General features: G+C 38.6%; 2 protein-coding genes across 2 annotated transcripts in view; one reads left to right on the top strand and one right to left on the bottom strand.

The window, feature by feature from the left end:
• ppa2 (inorganic pyrophosphatase 2) lies at positions 1–7,800 on the top strand. Its single transcript, XM_082537158.1, has 12 exons — positions 1–270; positions 3,271–3,335; positions 3,414–3,458; positions 3,823–3,876; positions 4,393–4,512; positions 4,677–4,763; positions 4,998–5,124; positions 5,806–5,933; positions 6,048–6,133; positions 6,241–6,310; positions 6,425–6,464; positions 6,676–7,800. The coding sequence occupies exons 1-12, from the start codon at positions 81–83 to the stop codon at positions 6,696–6,698; spliced, it is 1,035 nt and encodes a 344-aa protein (XP_082393284.1). The 5' UTR covers positions 1–80; the 3' UTR covers positions 6,699–7,800.
• tet2 (tet methylcytosine dioxygenase 2) overlaps positions 7,239–19,228 on the bottom strand; it is a 28,921-nt gene continuing 16,931 nt past the window's right edge. The window contains exons 2-10 of the mRNA XM_082537137.1: positions 14,739–17,711; positions 14,570–14,660; positions 14,379–14,472; positions 14,085–14,293; positions 13,619–13,769; positions 13,436–13,525; positions 12,264–12,401; positions 11,785–12,130; positions 7,239–11,364 (exon numbers count right to left, since the gene is read on the bottom strand). Of these exons, the coding sequence (XP_082393263.1) occupies positions 10,010–11,364; positions 11,785–12,130; positions 12,264–12,401; positions 13,436–13,525; positions 13,619–13,769; positions 14,085–14,293; positions 14,379–14,472; positions 14,570–14,660; positions 14,739–17,667 (5,403 nt within the window). The 5' untranslated portion in view covers positions 17,668–17,711 and the 3' untranslated portion in view covers positions 7,239–10,009. The remainder of the gene's footprint in view (positions 11,365–11,784; positions 12,131–12,263; positions 12,402–13,435; positions 13,526–13,618; positions 13,770–14,084; positions 14,294–14,378; positions 14,473–14,569; positions 14,661–14,738; positions 17,712–19,228) is intronic.

The following is a 19,228-nucleotide window of genomic DNA, read 5'->3' as shown; positions in this document are numbered from 1 at the left end:
CGGTTTCACGCCGAGGCTGTTGAAACAGAAGCTGGAGGACGGGAAGCAGGAACTAAGACGGGGGAAGTAAGAAGTGTATAATGAGCGCACTGATGTTACGCTCATCGGTCCGGTGTTTGGTGACAGTTTTCGGCACATTTTCCGCCTCTAGCCGCAAAGTTATTGCACAAGCAGCAGCTGTTTCGCACCAGTGTTATTTCAGAAAAACGATGCACTATCAAACGGAGCAGAGAGGACACCAGAACTCTCCCGACTACCGGCTTTATTTTAGTAAGTTAATTTCCGCCATTGTGAAAGGAACCATGCCTGTTTTTGCATTGAATGCTGCAGCTGGTTAGCACAGTCTCAAAGGTTGGTGTCCGACCGTGTTGTGGTAACCATAAGTCGACATGCAGGTCAAGGTAAACGCTTGACCTTTGAGTTATATTTCCTGCCCAAGCGGCTCTTTTGCGGCTTTGCTTTTAGTGCCAAAATCTCGCTAACGCTAGCCGTCGTTGTCACGTGTTTTGAAAGTACGCGTAAGGAGAAACGAGGAAGAGGTGCGTGTTCCTCGTGGGTTGTACTTCCTGTTTGTTGGCCACGTGGATGCCAGTCATGCAAAACCTCAAGCAAAACCGAAAATGGATGCATTTCTATCATCAAGACACATCATATCAAGTCAAACCGTGTTGTAGATCATGAATTTTCTTTATCAAAATGTAACAACAGGGATGAAACCAGATATAAAGCTTTATTCAGGCACAGCAAAGGTCCATGCTTGACCCCAAAACCGCACTGGGGTTGAACTCTGATGTGGTGCTGTGTGATCGCAATCTACACCTGAGCAGGGAACTCCAGTGCTTCCTCAGTGACAAAAGCCTAACTTAATTAAACAAATACATTTAGCTTCCTCGTGAACATTATTGTGATAAGGAGGAGAGAAGCTGAAAAACTAAAATAAACTATTCTGGTTCAGATTGTGAATGGCACCAAGCCCAAGCCAGGAGAGTGTAAGGAGTTGGGACAGTCCAGTTTGTTCACACTACAAGGCACTGTTTTCTTGGAGTATTAAAATGTGTTGTATGACCTCACTGTTAGCGCTTTACTGCTGCATCAGTAAATTACCAGAAAATGTAAAAGTGCCACTTTTTAAATGAAAATGCAAGTATCAATAAACATGAATATTTAAGTTATAGTGTGCACATGGTAGTAATGAGGAAACTGGACTGGAAATGAATGCATTTTTGCTTTTCACAATAATAATTGCTTTAAAAAAAAAAGGGAATTTGAATCACAATTTTAAAGAAAATGCTGTAATATTTGATTCATCTTGTTTCAAGCAGAAGGCTGCAGACATGCAGCAACAACATGCACACTGCAGTGCACTAACGTGTGGGCTGCATGCATGGAAATGCACTGCAAAACATACACCTGAGAGTGTGTTTGGGATTGAACATTGCTTTGGCATTGTGCATTAGAAAGCCAATTGTTCTTTTCCTGTTACTGTCAGTAATACAGGAACTTCTTAAAGCTTTGGCCACAATAGAAGGGCTGTACTGATGCCTGTGATTTATGTAGATAATTTATTATTGTTTAGTCAAATAATAAGACTCATAATGAAACTTTGTCAGAAGATTGAGCAGTTTAGGTTAATAATTTATTTTTCCCACCTGCATAATAATAATAATAACAATAATAATAATAATAATGATCAATGAATAGATTAACATCAAAAGTATTTGCACATTTATTGAACCCTGCAAAACTGTCTGAAACTGAAAAGCTTTTGATTTTACCTCACTTTCTAGTTTCCTCCATTGGCATTGAGAAAGTAGAGTAATAGTGTACCTATGACTGGGCAGTATATCAATTAAAATATGTTTTCAAAAGATATTAGCCGACAGCGTCATTAATACTGTTGTAGTTTGATGCTGTGTTTTGTAAAGCTGTTCTTCTGTAAAGCAGTGTTTGCAAGGCTTGTGTCTGTCCTCGGTGCACTGTCTGAGTGTAACCTCGTCCCTTGAAGCTTTGTTTTGCTGCACCAGTAATAGCTTAAAGGCTTGACCGTGTATATATATTTGTCTCTGTTCTGTTGCATGTGACAACATACACCAAAGTCTGTTGATTTGTGGACACAAGGACAAAACAGGGGTTGCTAGTCTAGTTGGTGTGAATGTCATTTTCACTAACTGACTGAGGCGGCAGTTAATTAAGACCTTATGTTTTTGGGAGGTAACATAACTGTTTTTGGTCAGTGGAATCTGGTGGGACGTTAAAGTTTCACTTCCTTGTGGTGAAGAGCTTCCTAATGGGAGCTAAAGCAGTGGCAATTTCTGTGCCAGTCAGTTCTCCTTTTTGCTTGAGGTTGTGCTTATTGCCGTCAACTGCAGGTAACACTGACTCATCAGAACCTCATACAACCCCCACTTCAAAAGCCCAAGTAAACAGTCCCTGCCTGAGTGATATGCTCCACCACCACTAAAGCAGTTCATTAGGCATAAAGCTCAGACAGGACCACTCGAGCTTCAATCCAAGGAGACTTGTTTATACCCCACAGACGGACAGCATTTGGGCAGAATGTCCTCTCTGTCAAGGGAGGCCATCTGTGGAACAGTCTTCCTCAACCCATTAGAGAATGCTCTACACTCAATTTGTTTAAGGCAAAGGTTAAAAACTGGTTATGGACAAATCAAGTGTGTGATCATGTATGAGTTGTATAGTTTTAATGTTTTATTTGGGAACAGAATGGTGTGTATGTGTAAGTTTGGTGATGGAGTTTTTATTATGAATGAATGATGAATTTTTATGAATTATTATGTCTATTTTTTATGCTTAAGGACAACAGATGGAAATTAGCCCTTGGCTATAATCTGGTATGTTTACATTCATGTAATTTTATTTTTTTTACATTTATGTTCATTAACACGCACTGTCCTAAATAAAAAAAAAAAAAATATGAGTAATACTTATATTTTAAACACCAGGAACAAGTGGCACCCCAGTTCTTTGAAATATGAACTATGACATCATTGTCATTATTATGATTTTTTTCTTTGTATTTTATGCCGATTAGTCTGTTTAAAAAAACTGTTGTGACATCTCTTATGATGTTTGTGTGGAAAGTGTCAAGATATAGCTATCCAATCACCTCAAAAATAACAAGATTTAAGTTTTTGTTCCCTACACAGACGTCTGGAATTCAATTGTAAAATGTGTGTTAAGCGTAAAATGTTTATGCACAGAAGTACTTTGCTAAAGTTTTAATTTATGTTTTGTTTTTTTGTTTTTTAGAAACCTCAGATGGGAAATACATTTCGCCATTCCATGATATTCCACTAATAGCAGAGACAGAACAGGTAAGGGTTAGATAGCAAAGGTCTGTTTTCACATGAATCTAATATTCTAACCATTTTTATTTATTTTATTTTCTTAAGGAAAATGATGTACCTGCTAAAAAGTCCAAGAAGAGTGAGAGTGAGGTAAAGTTCGATTAAGTGTTTCAGGTCACTTCTACCATTTAGGTGTCAAACTCTGGCCCGCGGGCCAAATTTGGCCCGCAGCCTAATTACATTTGGCCCGCGAAGCCAAACCAAATTACTAGCTGGCCTACTGGTATTATACAGCTCATATATATATTGTTTAGTATTAAGCTTTGCTTGTTCCATATTCAGTTTTTCAGCAAAACGTGTTTGAGTCCATAAGAAAAGATTCATTCTTATATCTGGAGGATTAAATATATTTCAATAAATATTAACGTTAGCCCGCGACTTTGTTCCAGTCTTGAGTTTTGGCCCACTGTAAAACAATCAGGATAATGTATTCGGCTTTCTTGGTTTCTCTCAGGTGCTCTACAACATGGTGGTGGAGGTACCGAGATGGTCAAATGCTAAAATGGAGGTAAGAATAGATAAAGTAGTCATGTACGTACATGCTACAGGTAAGGTATCACACATTACATTCTACTATACCCTATGACAACTGCTGTTGCACTGGAAAAAAGGTTATTATGCACAGTCATCTGTTTTTAAGAAATTGTAGTCGTGGTTTTGTTTTTAAGTCAGATAGCATAACGACAACCGGAAGACACTTTATTTATCTTTAGATAAGCATTTGATGTGGCTTTTTGAGTTGTAACTGACTTACAAAACTAAATGTAACTCACCACAAGGAAATTTATACCGCATTTAAAATGTAATGGAATGAGTTGCCTCCCACTTCTGAAGTTAGAATAGCAGTGCCCTGAAGCTGTTTTCATTTAGCTAGCTAGCTAAGCATGAAAGTGAATTTTGGGGAGTTCCTGACATTTAAGAAGTGAAAGTTATTTACCTAATTTCTTCAGCTGCGCTTCAACAGTGGAAAAACAACAAACATGCACATAAAAACACACACCTTCATAATTGCTTCAATTCCCAGATTGCGATAAAGGAACCGCTGAATCCGATCAAGCAGGATGAAAAGAAAGGAAAGCTCCGCTATGTTGCCAACATATTTCCCCATAAAGGTTACATTTGGAATTATGGGGCACTTCCACAGGTGAGGAAAAGCACAGTATGAGATAAGCCTCCTCCTTCTTCATTTTCATCATATCTGTTTCAAAATAACAGTACTGCAGTTCATTTTGTTGTATTTAAATATATTCCAATAATTATATTTTACAAATACCTGCATGATTGTTTTCTTACATGCTTGAACTGAAGACGTGGGAAGACCCGGGCCAGAAAGACAAAGAAACTAATTGCTGTGGTGACAATGACCCCATTGATGTTTGTGACATAGGCACCCAGGTAATACAGCTTAAATCTGTACATTGATTTTATTAGAAACATTCTATTAGGTACCCCTTTCTAGGATTGCTAGCAAGTCATATCTAATGAATCATGAGTCTTAGATATTTGTGCTATCAGTTAGGTGAACAGGTGCACCTAATGATGTGGTCAGTGAGTGTATATACATGTGCAATTTATGTAGTATTGCTTTTTATTAATTGATGATTTATTATGTGTTGTTTGGTTCTTCAGGTGTGCTCTACTGGTCAGGTTATCCAAGTAAAAGTGCTTGGCATCTTGGCCATGATTGATGAAGGAGAAATGGACTGGAAGGTCATAGCTATCAATGCTGAAGACCCTGATGCCAAAAATCTAAATAGTGAGTGTTTTAAACTAATGAAAGTCAAGAACTGGTAACATGTAATTAATTTAACGTACATTAGTGATTATTAGTAATTATTTTACTGTTTCATGGCAGCAGAAAGATTAAGGCAGATTCAAAATGATAAAGTGATCTGCTCTCTACCCTGATTCAAAAATACCATTTCATTTTCATCTGCTTATTCTATACAAGAAGATTAAGCACATGTAGAGCTGTTTAAGGTTAGCTATGCAGCCAGTATGCACTACTTGTCAGATTTGCATTTGCCCACGTACCAGGAGCGAGATACTAATGTACCTGCCCATTTCAGATTCAGTTGATTGTTTATCCAACACAGACATCATGGGAGAAATGCAGACTTGCACTCTGTAGTTAAGTCTGTACCCTGTGGAGGTTTTGCTGTAAACATTGCTGTGTTTATATTCAACGTGTCTTTCCAAAACACACTGTACCCTAGCCAACATGTTTAATGCATTTCTTAACCTCATACAGCATGTTCTAAATATTGTTAACCCTGCATTCATTTTAACTTGAATCCTGTTGTTGTATTAGTGTTGTATAGCTACATTGTGTCATAAATTATAATCTTAGAAACTGCTAACTGTAAATTTTCTCACTAAATATTTGCTGCACAATTTAGTTCCCAAATTCATGTTATTGAATGTGTTTTTTCTGCAGATATAGAGGATGTCCGCAAGAACCGACCCGGTCATTTAGAGGCCACTGTTGAGTGGTTTAGGAAATATAAGGTGCCGGATGGAAAGCCTGAAAACAAATTTGGATTCAATGGGGAGTTCAAAGACAAGGTACTTACTACCTTTGTAACAATCATATGACATGACAGTCTGCTACTAGTTGCAGTCCATGCAGTTAGCGAAAGAGGCAGCAAAAAACAAAATAGTCTCTATCTCTGTTGATAGGACTTTGCAGTTGAGATCATTAAGTCCACCCACGAGCACTGGAGGGCACTAGTACAGAAGCAAAAAAATACTGGAGGAATTGACTGGTAAGTTAGTTGAAGACAAAACTCCTGCTTTATGTGTTTGCATATGATGTAAAGGTGTAACTGGCTATGAAAGTATAATGAGCACTACTCTTTGCTTTTTTCTTCAGCAAAAACACGTTATGTTGTGATAGCCCTTGGAGATGTACCACTGATGAGGCCAGAGAAGTAGTTCAGTCGGTAAGAACTTTACTAGTTCTTGTTTCACACTATTGGTAGCCATTGCAGCAGTAAGATATAAAGCTACACGATGAGTAAGTGTGGTAGGTTTATTTTTATATTTTCATTCTCCAGGCTCCTGCATTTGGCAGCGCACATCCTGTGTCTCCAGAGGGTAAGTTAAAAAAAAAAAAAGACTTATTAATATATTTCTAGCTACATAAATTAATCGATGAATAAATAAAAGTGAGAGAGAAGAACGTATTCCAAGAATCATACTTGGATTTCCACACAGGGAAATTGCTTTGCAACAGTTGTCCAATTAAAAAAATAAAAGAGATACATTTTAAATAATTCTTTGCCATTCTAAACCTCTTCTTGCACAGTGGAAAAGTGGCATTTTGTCTGACACTCCCAAAACAGCATGGATACAGTCAAAACGTCTGAACACCTAATGAGGGATTCTTCTGCAATCTTATTTTGTATGGAGCCATTTAAAAGAGAGCCATCGACACTCTGTTATTTGTTGAATAAAAGAAACACACCAAGTGAAGAATTGTGCTAAAGTACCAGACTTGAAGTCTGGTCTGATTTATGGTGCCACAAGTGACACGTGTTTGAATTTTTTGCTAGTATGCCAATTATTATTTGTCATGGGGGAAAAAGGACTCCTTTTTTATGATTGTGAATCATGCTGTATTTGTATTCCAGGACTGTTGTGGCCATGTCTAGTTTATATTTATATAGTCCTCTAATTTCCTGTACAAATGTAATTGTTCTTGCAGATACAGAACCACACACTTTATATGTAACAAGTAAACGTTTGTGTAAATTAAAAGGAAAATCTTAAACAACATGTGTGTTTTATAAGTTCACATCACAAATTTCAACTTGTGGATAAAACACAGAATTTAGATATTGTGATTAACTTGGAAGTAACAAATAAAAGTGCTTTAAATAAATATAAATTTTATTTAAAAAAAACACCCACATATCAGCAACATCAGGAATGATATAATAAACAGCTTTCAAATAAACTGCATTCAGTACATTACAATACTTACAGTATTAATACCCATCCTCAATTTGATTTTCTTTTTTCTTTTGTAGCATACCAAACTTCAAGAGAACTAGGGAAGCTTTAAAAAAGTAAAATTACAGGCAAAAAGTTGCACTTTTTTTTTATACCTTTTAGTGTCTAACTGCAAAAAGACCAAGTGTGTATGAACTGCTGGCTTAACCTTTGAGATGAGCATACTAGCTAAGCCCAGAAAATCATTCAAGTAATGTTGACTCACTCAGAATCACTCTGAAGCATCTTCAAGTATGGCTATGCTTTTTAACCCGCTATTTCTTACTACACCTTGGCTCTCTCAACAACGACCTGCTACTGTAGCTGGGTACTGTACAATGAAATTTAACATTTCTATATGATTATTTTTACAGAACAGATTAAAAAAAAAAAACTAGAACTACTGACTGAACTATGGGGATACTATAACTGTAACCATTGCAGCGACAGTGAGTGTAATATTTACAAAAAACTTTCTGGATTATCTAACCAAAATCATTTTAACTTGGGAAAGGGTCTCAAAGGACGAACTATGGTAGAATTGACAAACAAAAAGAACCAACATGAACATTGAAGAATGAGTTATACTCCTGAAATACAAATTCTTGGTATGTACATTGTGACATAATTTATTTTTTTTAACACATAAACAATCTGTTTAAATAAAACGTTTTGAAATTCTACATTACATTTTTTTTTCCTGAAAAAGAAATGAAGTGCTTTAAGAAAATGAATATTGAAAAGTGGGGTGAGTTGTTGCTTTAGCATGACTGTCATTAATTTAATTACATTAATTCAATCAAATAGATTGGGAAGAAGTCATTGTACAGTTGCTTAGTGGTTATAAATAAATGTATACACAGGCACAAAGATGTGCAACTATTTTAATCACTGCTCTGGTCTTGCTTCGTAACATAAGCAAAAAATTGCTTTTTTTTGTTTTTTTTTAAGTCAATATCATTCCCTTTAGTCAGCTCAGTGCATATATGTTCAGATTACTATTACCTCCATTCTCCTTGCTAAAATATACGTACAAAACTGCAGGAAAGTATATTTTTCCACACAAAATAATTTTGTGTGAAATATAACAAACAAGAACCATATTGGGATTCAGGATGCAATGGCAAGTCCCTGAATATGAAAAAAAAACCAACCACATTAATACAGGCAATGCAGATGTACACAAAATTAGTTGAAAATGTCCCTGATTTTTGCAGTAATATTAAAGATTCAAGTTCAAGTAATACTTTCTTGCAGATTCATAAGAAAGTAAGAAATGAACTTTTATGCCTTTTGGTGGCCTGAATTTTAAGTGTGATCAACATTTTGAAAATAATAAACGAATAAAGAAAGAAAAAGATGTTATAATCCTATTGCCAAATGTTTGAGGTATATGACAGGTTTGTACTGTACACTATTTAAAAGCCTTCTCACCTCCCAAAGAGTCTCACATTTTATGTTTCTAGTAGGTTGAGTAGCACCTTATGAATAGATTCATTTGAAACCCAAAGAAATACAGTGAAACAGGCTGTTAGCATTCTTTGCAACAAAAAATCTCTAACAGGAATTCCAAAAGGAATATTAATTTACTGTACAAATCTCACCTGTTTATCTTACAGTTAGATTACAATAAGTAAAGACCACACAGCAAGCCAGCTGCCCTCTGAAACTGACACTGAGCTTACCCAGTATCATGTTTCTCAGTGTTTAAAAAGCACATTTACTAAGCACCACAGAAAAATCTACATGTAATATTCACAATCACCAGGTGTGTTCAATTAACCTGTTGTAAGGAACGTTTAAAAAAAAAAAATTGATAAACAAAGGAACCCTGGAAAAAGAACCAGAAAAACCGAGATCTTTCTCTCTGTTTTTTTTTTCTTTCAAAAATGCACCATAAAAGAATGGCTCAATTTACAGTAAAAATGACATAGGAAAGTGAAAGAAGCACCAGCAATTGATAAAACTGTTAAAACTTTTGCATGGACACCTTTATGGATTGTTCATACAACCCCCAAGTCCTTACAAATTCATGAATGTCACAATGTGTTGCTTAGAAATGACATGCTTTCAATGCAGACATATGCTTTTACCAGATCTTATAATTTAAAGGTACTACCAAAACTTTTTTCAGCTTCAACTATCATTACCAAATGTGTTTTAAAAAACACTGGCTTTTCGAAAAGCATTTTGTATGTTGGCATGATATTTCCGGTGTCCCGCTGACATTTATCTGTGCAGTTAGTGTAAAGGCATTTGAATTAAAATAAAAGGTAATAAGCATAATTTTTTAGCACCGTGAATGTTGTCATTTACAAAAAGTCAGTGTTTTATGCCAAGATTATATCTCCAAAAAACTTTGAAAGAAAATTAAAAACCACCAAAACTCACTCTTTACAGCTAAAATAGATCCGTGTGTATCAGAGTAAAAGCACCAGAGAGTTTGTATCTTGCAAAAGTTACCAAAGAAGAATAAATACAACCTTTGTAGGGTAAACGGGTAAAGCTTGATTGTTAAAGAGGTGAAAGGTGATTTGTAGCTCATCTAATCACAGGTTCCTTTTACAACAAAAGGGTGATGGGAGGGCATTGGTGCCTGTGGTCTTGTTTGTCATAGCACCTTCAAGGGTCTTCTTAATGAGTGTTTTCTACGCAAGCTGGCTGTAAGGCCCTGTAACCTTGGTGAAGGCGTACGGAGATGTACTGACATACGTGTTTGTTGTGCATGACAAAGATCCCTCCATTAGTGCCTTGATATAACGTTTGTAAGGAGGCTCCCCTGTGGTCTCTGATGACTCTAAATGCTCACGTTTAGGCCCCTTTTTGCTGGTCTTGCTAGGAGTCCCCTCACCGCCATTCCTCTCTGCTTCTTCTTCTTTCTCTCTAGCCTTTTCTGCCATCTTTGCTTCCCACAGTGCCAAACCATGCTTGGCTTCATTCAAATTTTTGTGCTGGTAGAACACTAAGGAAATACGGGTTGGGTGGGTGCGATCTGGATTTTTAAGGGGCGTTGTCGCATGGAGCTCCCGTTTTGCACACTCAATAAGGACAGAGCCATGGCTAGGTGCCACAGCCACTCCACCAATATCAGGGTCTAAGAAATTGTGCTCGTTGTCTGACCACAGCTCTGGCTTTTGCGGCGTGGTGGGTGTCTGTGGTGTTCCAGGCTCCAGCTTGATACTGGAACCCATGAGGCTTCCATTTGGCAACCTTAACCCTGACTGTGTTTCAGGGTTTAAACACATACTGCCAGACTGAGCAGAAAGCATTTGTGGACCAGGCATACCCATCTCTGCTTTGATTTGCAAATGGAAAGGATCTTGGCCTGGGGACAGCATTTGAGGGTTCTGGGGCAGATATGGATTTGGGCATTCTCCAAACCGATTGCCTTTGCTCATAGCAGTTTTGTAATCTACGCCTGCATGGGCTGAGGATGCTCTTGAGAGGGGGTCCAGAAACTGGGGATCTGAGGCGCTGTTAGGAGTATAAGGTCCATAAGGTCGCATGGGAGGAACTGGTCTAATGCTGCTGGCATTATAACCATTGACCTGTAAGCCTGGCTCACCATATCTTGGTGGGTAATTGACCTCATAACGCCGTATACCATACTGCTGCTCTGAGTAAAGTGTCGGCCGTTGTTGTCGATACATTTCTAAGTGCTTTGGGTTTGGGGGATAATATGGATTGTAGTTGTCAAAGGGAATTCCTCCATTACATTGATAACCGAGGTATGGACGATTGGATGCATTCATGTATGAGTTTGATGCATGGAGTGGGGAAGGATAAGGGCTGGAAGATGATGGCTGATGGGGATATATACTTCCTGGCTTTGAAGTGCTTGGAAAAGACCCATTATGGTTGGGAAACCTGGAGAAAGCAGCATTTGTTGAGCCAGGATAAGGAGGGAGAATGCTCTGGTGGTGTTGCTGCTGCTGATGGACCCCTAGGGGGTGTTGTGGCTGACATGATTGACGGGTTGCTCCTACAGCACCTGGAATAAGTCCTGGAAAACAAAATCCATTGTGTCACCTTTTGTAAAATCATTATTTGTGGGTCTTTTGGTGTTCAATTTAGTGTTCCAACAATATGTTGCTACAAAGAAAAAACATGTTTAACGCTTTCCCCCACAAAGACACATTTGACAACCTACACTGTACCATTAATGAAAAGTTATATATCTACATAAATCAATAAAGATGTAATGTTTTATTTATTTTTTTTTAGAATACATTTCATGTTTTTCCAACGGTAAAACCTGTCCAACCTATACAGCCCTGGTAAGCTGTATAGGCATAGAGCACCCTCACTAACTTCTGATGCACACCTCATTTTGTTCTGGAAGCAAGCCTGAAATATGACAGAAACCGCTCAGTTCAGAGAAATCAATGGATACCTATGAAGAGAAAATAATTTGTTACCCTACCTGCCATTGGATTGCTCTGAGTAGAATTCTCAAAAGTGCCAGCTTTTGATTTGGCCTTCTCTCCTTTATCGTTGGAGCTTTCCAGCATGGCATTCTTGTTGGCAGCTGCTTTCTTAGCATCCAGCTTTTTTTGTCGGCAAGATTTAGCAGGCTCTGCAAGCATGCGCACCTGGCGGCGGAAAACACTGAGAACTTGGATAGCCCCTGACTTTATTTTTTCTTGTTGACCTTCCTCACTTCCAAATTCATCAGTGTTGGAAGCTTTATAAAGAGGTAAGACATGAAGCTGCTCATCCTCTGGAATCTTTCCAATCCCTCTGTTATCCTCCCTCGTTAATGTACACACCTGAAAAAAAAAAAAAAGAATTACTATCTGAATTAAATGGCTTTGCAGGTTGAATTTATGCAAAGCCATAAATTCAAAAACCGGCATTTTTCTAAAGTACTTAGAGAAATGTGTTTCCCTTTTTTATCCTTACCACAGTGCTGCCACCCTGCATGTTGTGGAGGTCTCTATGAGCATGGGCGCAGAAATCCATACAAGCAGTAACCCCAGAGAAAGGACGGCCATCCTTGAGCCCAAGACGGCAATCCAAAGCCCTATGTTCATGTTCCACCTGTGTTCAGGAACAAAAAGAAGTTAATTTAAATAAGCTGCCTAAAAGTTTGTGAAGGTCACTACAAAAAACAACAAAATGATAAGCCAACATAAGGTGTTCTACTAGGGTAGCATAAATCACTTATGACAATTCTTCAAAACTGTTTACACGAAGACAATTTTTACAGTTCCTTTATTTTGTTTTTTAATATAGACCACATGATTCCCCTCGGCTTTTCCATGGGTGTTCAACTAGGGTGAGATCAGCTGACTATAAAAGTATAATTTATGGTGCACATCATTTTACATTTAGGGATTTCTCTTACCCTATAAATGAGGACATTTTCATTATAGAAGAAATGACACCATCGAGATAGAAATGTTCCATCATAGGATAAAGATCTTCACTCGTATTGCCTCTTGGGTTTTAGTAACCCACTCACTTTACAATGACTGTTTACAGTGATAAACAGGCCTAAGTTATGCACTTGCAGCATTGATCTAGCATTTTCATACATGCCAGAGAACAAGATTGAATCTTGGCTGCTTAACAGTAATATACAGCTTTCTTGTAAGAAAGGTCTATAAAAATTTGGACAAGGACAGGTTTTCTTTGCCTCTGTACACCACAAACACTGATCTTAAATCAAACAATCTAGGTGTGATAAAAGAGTTGACTTTAGGCTGTCATTGAAAGCAATAGATTTTATTAAAAAAAATATGTAGTTGGGCTTTTTTTCGTACTTTTGAGCTTTAGAGAATAAAGCACTGTACCAAAATGGCTGTAATTTTGAAAAAGTTTCAGTGTCATTTTTAAGAAACTCCCAGAATTAAAGTGAAAAGCCTTCACATCTTGATTCTTTGATTTAAAATCCCCTCTGGTGGATAAAATTCTCCAAAAACTTCCCTGTTTGCAATTTGCATTAGCCACATATAAATATATGTGCAGTATGTAAATGTTAATTGGTTTAGGTTTTACCAGGTAATAAGAAACTGTATTTTAATTTTTTATTTTAGTTTAAGAAAGAAAGAAAAATATGTCCAGATATTCACCTGGTTTCCATAAGCTTCAGGTGCCATAGTTTTATACAAGGGAGCCAGTAAAGTTGCCAGATTTTGAAAGTTGCTCTCCACTCTCTCTTCCTAAATGGAAAATTGTAAGCATTAAGATGAATAGCATGTCAGCTTAATCAAGGTAAACACAATGTGAATAATATTTTAAACTTCAAAAAGTACCTCCTTCACATCATCTCCAAGTAACTTGAATTTTCTTGGGACTTTGCTCCGGGCAAACTTGCAGCCATTGTAGTACATGCTCCAGGAACAGCCAAAGGAGAATGATGCTCCACAGGCTTCAGGATCTAATCCCTGGCATGCACATGTCCTCCTGCAAGGGCAGAGCAAAAATTAGGACTGTGATAGTCAGAATGATAATCTCATGATCAAAGGGGGAACTGGACTTGAAGCAAAAAAACAAAAAGTAATGAACAGAAATACATAAAAGCAAAGGCATTAACTATATTTTCCATGGACGCAAAAAAACAAACAAACTGAAAACTGTTTGGTTTAGAGAATGGTGGAATATTTTGGCACTGGCAAGGAGATCCTTAAGATACAGTTTTTATATTATATAAATATGTGATAGCAAATATTAGATCAAGTCTGAGTGGCTAAATGTGATTTACACAGTGGTGTCACTTACTCCTCATTGAGAGCACAGCGTCTCTGGGTGAGGGTTCCATGTTTTGTTAGAGTTTCACTTAGCTCGAGGTAGAGGCGGTCAGCTAGACTTGGCAGAATCCCTTCCCAAACTAGAATTACAACAATGATGCAGGTTGTTGCACATCTGTGGCCAGGGCGTTCCCGCACCAAAACCAATAGCTTTTCTTCTTCACTGGATCGACGAATCACCTGAAATGATGAAAAGTATGGGAATATGTGCACACAAAGATATTTAAGGGAAGTCTCAGGGGGAGTATAGAAAAAATATTTGTACCCATTTGGCTATGGGGCATCCTTGTGTACTTTTTCCTTCCTTCCCGGTGTATATTACTTTCTCAATTCTGATGGCGCGCCCTGTTAGGCCAGACCTTTAAAGCAGAATAAAAGCAATTAAATTAACACAGGTAAAACTGTACATTGTAGCTATGTAACAGTCATATTATTCCACTTCAGATTTTTGTTAACCTTTTTTCCATCATTTCCCGTATGCCAGCAATGCTTGGTGCTGCCCCCAAGTGAGTGTAGTATGGGCCTTCATCCTTCTCACTTATTTGTTCTAGTCATAAAGCAAAACATATTAATATATACAATACAACTGGCCCATCCTGTTTTAGGCTGAACTTAAGAGACTTACCAACACAGTGACAGGATGCAATATCATACTGTGTTTTCATTGGGGTGTCTAAAAGATTTTTTATAGGGGTATTCAACAGCTTCACAGGAGAATCCATAAAACTTTGTAGAAGTTGTTCCTTCTTAGGGGTGGAATCAGGTGTTTTTTTAAGAACTTCAGTGGATGAGGCAAGTGCTGATGATTCTACTCCATTCACATCAGTTTTGGTTGACAGGATTGTGACAGGCCCAGAAGATTCTACTTTGACTTTATTCAATGCATTGATGACAATGGATTTTTTCTCAAACACAGGTGAAAGCTGGTATTGTCTCAGGCTTTGTTCCATAGAGGCTATGATACTTGCCTGCTTCTTACTTTGCTCACACAGAGATTGTTGGTTTTCCTGCTTAATTTGTATTCTACCTGCCTCTCGCATGTGTATCTGATGCTCCTGGTTCTGTAACCCAGATATTTCAAGTCTGGGTCCATTTTCCATTTTCACAGCTCTCTGGATATGTTTAGGGTCACTAGAGTTCTGAGGGGTTTGAGGAGAGCCCTGGCGTTCTTGCTTTTGTAACAGGTGCATACGTAGGGCTGCATGCCTCTGAAAGTCTACGTGGGGACCTGCCGGTCCCAGAGGTAGTTGAGGTCCCCTTTGGAACTGAGTGCAAGATGTCTTCAGCTGCTGTTCAGCTTTGGGATACATTTGTTTTGTGACCTGTTGGCTTAAAGCACCTTGTGGTAAATGAGGTTGTGACTGTGTGGAGTTTGGGGGAAAGTCCACGTGGTTGGGTTGGTGGCAGTGGCTTTTAGGCTGCTGTGGTTGAAATTGCTTGAGGTTAGTGCTGCCTGAGTTTGGTGGATACTGCCTTTGATGTTGTGACATCTCTACTGTGTTAATATTACTAAATGTTGCATGGTCATTTTGCTGGACGTGTTGGTTGCTGGATTGAGCAGGACCATTTCCAAAAGGCTGATTGGATTGAAGCAGCTGCTGACCTGGCTGAGGCTGACTGTGAGGTCTGTAACTGGGAGACTTTAGTTGCTGCGCTTCGAATTGTGGTGGCTGGGACATTGGCCGTTGGAGCTGACAGTGCTGTTGTTGCTGTGTTGCCAAAAACCCAGGTGACAATATTTCCTGGAGGTCATTGTCCTCACATAAGCGCTCTGACTGCATCTGGGATTGGCAGCGACTGTCAACTTGTTGATTTTGAGTGAAGTTTTGCTGCTCTGGCATTTTCTGGGCTAAAGACGGCTGCATTTGAGCTCCTTCAGAATTTGATTGCTGCCACTCAGAGGCAGTGTTGTGCTGAGCTGAAGCACAATGCGTTTGCATTGGCAGATAATCCTGCTGTTTCTTCTGGAAGTTAGACCCCTGGCTGCCATCAGAGAAAACTCTCTGTGTCTGAAATCTTTGCATTGGGTTTGGCTCAAACATCTGGTCATGATCCGGGGGGTTAGCTGTCTGCTGTTCTGACATAGACTTAGTAGAGAAGTTCCTCCACAGATCCTGCTCTTGTGCCTGAGATGATGGGCCACTTGTTGGTGGCTGTTGGGAATGTGAAGAATTCAGTTCTCTCCAGCCTCTCTGGTTAGGGGTAGAACAAGATAAATTGGCTCTCTGCTGAGACGTGTTTTCCATCCCGTTTTCTATACCAGTGTGGTGTAACTGTTGGAGTCTGGATCCCATGGGTCCCTGACTCTCAGCTCTAAGTGGGTTTACAGCATTTTCTTGAAAGTTCTGGGTTTGAATCCCATAGTGGCGATCCCTATCAGTGCCATGCTGCAGATGCTGACTAGACGTGTTTTCCTCACCATGCCCCAGTTTCTGTGTCCCAGAACTGGGAAAGGACTCATATTCTGCCTCTGCTGGCTGTAGGGAACTATTGCAGTTTGGAAAGGAACTGCCGTTAAACTCCTGGTGGGCTTTTACATATACACCTTGATGACGTGTGTCATCCTGATAACACTGCGCACCATTTGGATGCTGTTGTGGGATTTTGGCATTATTTGTTGACAGGATCATGCCTGACAGCTGTCCCAGAGCCAGTTCCTCACCAGAATAAGATGATGTTGACTGCTGATGTTGTTGTGTCTGCTGGTCGTCTGCTCCAAAATTATTGGAGTATCCATTTAGTACATAGTTGACAGAGTTATAATTGTTGCCTCCTTCAGTATTTCCAGATGCCTGAGCCTGCTGTTGCTGTGAGCCAGGCATCTGTGCTGAATTGGGCAATCCTGAGGTCATAGGGGGAAGTTTAGCACCTTCACTGGACAGTTTATCAGGCAGTGAATTATTGACAGCATCTAATTGTGACCCAGACGTTTGTGGTGCAATTGAGACTTGCTCAGGATAATACTGAGACAAAGTTTTCTCTAACAAATCACCTGGGGTGCTTTCTATGGTTGAGGGAGATGATACAGCACCATTCGGAACTTGTTTATTTCGTGGCACACAGAAAATATCTCTGTTACGAAAATTGCAGTTCCTGTTATCGAACTTAATATCTGACGTTTGGGAATTGCATCCAAATTCATTTGTTGTTGTCAGTTCAGGAAACTTTTCCAATAAATCTGAATTTATGTCATCCTTTCCTTTAATCTCAGAATCAATTTTTGTTTTCTTGGACTGATGGACCAATAAGGACTGTTCAGTAAGTGCATGCTTTAACTCTCCATTCATCAGTTCTCCATTCATGATGTAGGATCCTTGATCCAGCAACCCTTGTTCTGAAGCAGGGTTGTTGCAGTTCTCCCTGTGCCTTTTTAAAGTGTTGGCATCAGTGCTGGGTTTATAATGGTTCCAGTTTTTATCCCCAGTGATCTGCAGAGAATTTCCCTCTGAAAACTGGCCTCCATTCTGGAGTTTATGAGGGATGTTGTGAGATGTGCCAAATTGCTCTAATATCAAACTTTCTTCCTTCTCATGTCTCTTCTCTTCTGTTTCCATCTGGCCTGCTCAGAGTCCATACACAAGGCTGCCCTCTGTCCGTCCTGAAAGACAGGAAGGAATTTGCTATTGAATTTATTTAAATATAAACATATTTTTAAATAAGATTTTTTGTCTTTTGCAAACAGTCATAAAACTATTGTGTCAAAATGATTAGTCCTCAGCAAAATTTGATTGTGCACCTATCCATTAGAAATACAGGTCAAGGTTAGGTCAGGGATGTGTCAACAGTTGTAATGCATTGTGAAAGCAAATGCGTCCATGCTAATACTAAAAGGACAAAAATGGCTGGGTGGTGTAGAGCAGCGTTCCCCAATCTTTTTTATGCCACGGTCCGGTTTAATGTCAGACAATATTTTCACGGACCGGCCTTTAAGGTGTTGTGGATAAATACAACAAAATAAAATGATACGACCAAGACAAAAACTTTGGTATTTTGTAAATATAATAATAAACACAAATTCATTGTGTCATTGTGTACATTTATTAGCAGCATCCTCTTGAAATGTGCTAACAACTTTGAGAGTAACGTCCTCCTCTCTGCCCCTTAATGCTCTCTGGTCTCTATGGTAACGCATAAATATTTCTTGCAAAATAACACAACTACAACATGGGAAAAGAGTTAACGATGAAAACCCTGAAAACCATAAATTTCACATCCGAGCCTCAACTTTCGCGGCCTGGTACCAAACGACTCACAGACCGGTACCGGTCCATGGCCCAGGAGTTGGGGACTGCTGGTGTAGAGATAGTGTAATATGCATTTGCCCTATATATAGTTAGATACCTTTCATTTCTGCATCCTAAACAAATGAGGGAAAATTGATTTACCCAAGAGCACCAGATTGATTTTTAAGTGTAGCCTCATTATTATGTTTTTGTGTAAACCTTTGTGTAAAGTCTTTTCATTTCAGTCCTTTAACACCAACCATATTTATTTAAATGTTTTTATGACTCACATTTACACTGCTAACAAACTCTTAGTGTTACTAAGTACTCTTAAATTAGAAGCCTATTTTTGAATATAGCACATAGTGTAATGTATTTAAGCTGGGTACTGAATGTTTATCAGATGACAGCAGGACCTTTCATAGACTTCACCTCCCTCTGTTAGACTGTAGTACTTGATCAGTTGTTCTGTGACATTTTAAGTGCAGGCTTGCCTATTAATGCACACCTATCAGCCTATAAGCTCTCTTTCTAGTCATTGTTTGTACTTTTGTTGCCATGTCTTGGATCAACTGCAGGCTTTTCATGGTTCTTTAACAGCCTGTTAAATTACAATAGTCCAGTCTACAAGTAACAATTGCATTAACTAATTTTTCAGTATCACTTTCAGTATGTCTCCCATTTCAGTTTCTAGTTATGAAGATGAGAGATATTTGTTTAGTGTAAGCAGTAAAGGATAAATCCTGGCCAAGATTCCTGTCAGTGTTGGTGAAAACCAGGATGATGCCATCCAGTCTATGTATCCCTTTAGACACCATGTTTGTAAAATGTTTATGTTAAATACAATCACAGTTCAGTTCCAAGAGACAGGAAGTCAGAGTTTTGTACTTTT

Source organism: Aulonocara stuartgranti, assembly GCF_965226115.1.
Source record: "Aulonocara stuartgranti genome assembly, chromosome: 6".
NCBI classification, from domain to species: domain Eukaryota; kingdom Metazoa; phylum Chordata; class Actinopteri; order Cichliformes; family Cichlidae; genus Aulonocara; species Aulonocara stuartgranti.
Note: the sequence above shows the minus strand (reverse complement) of the source record. Positions and strands in the feature narration are given on the sequence as shown.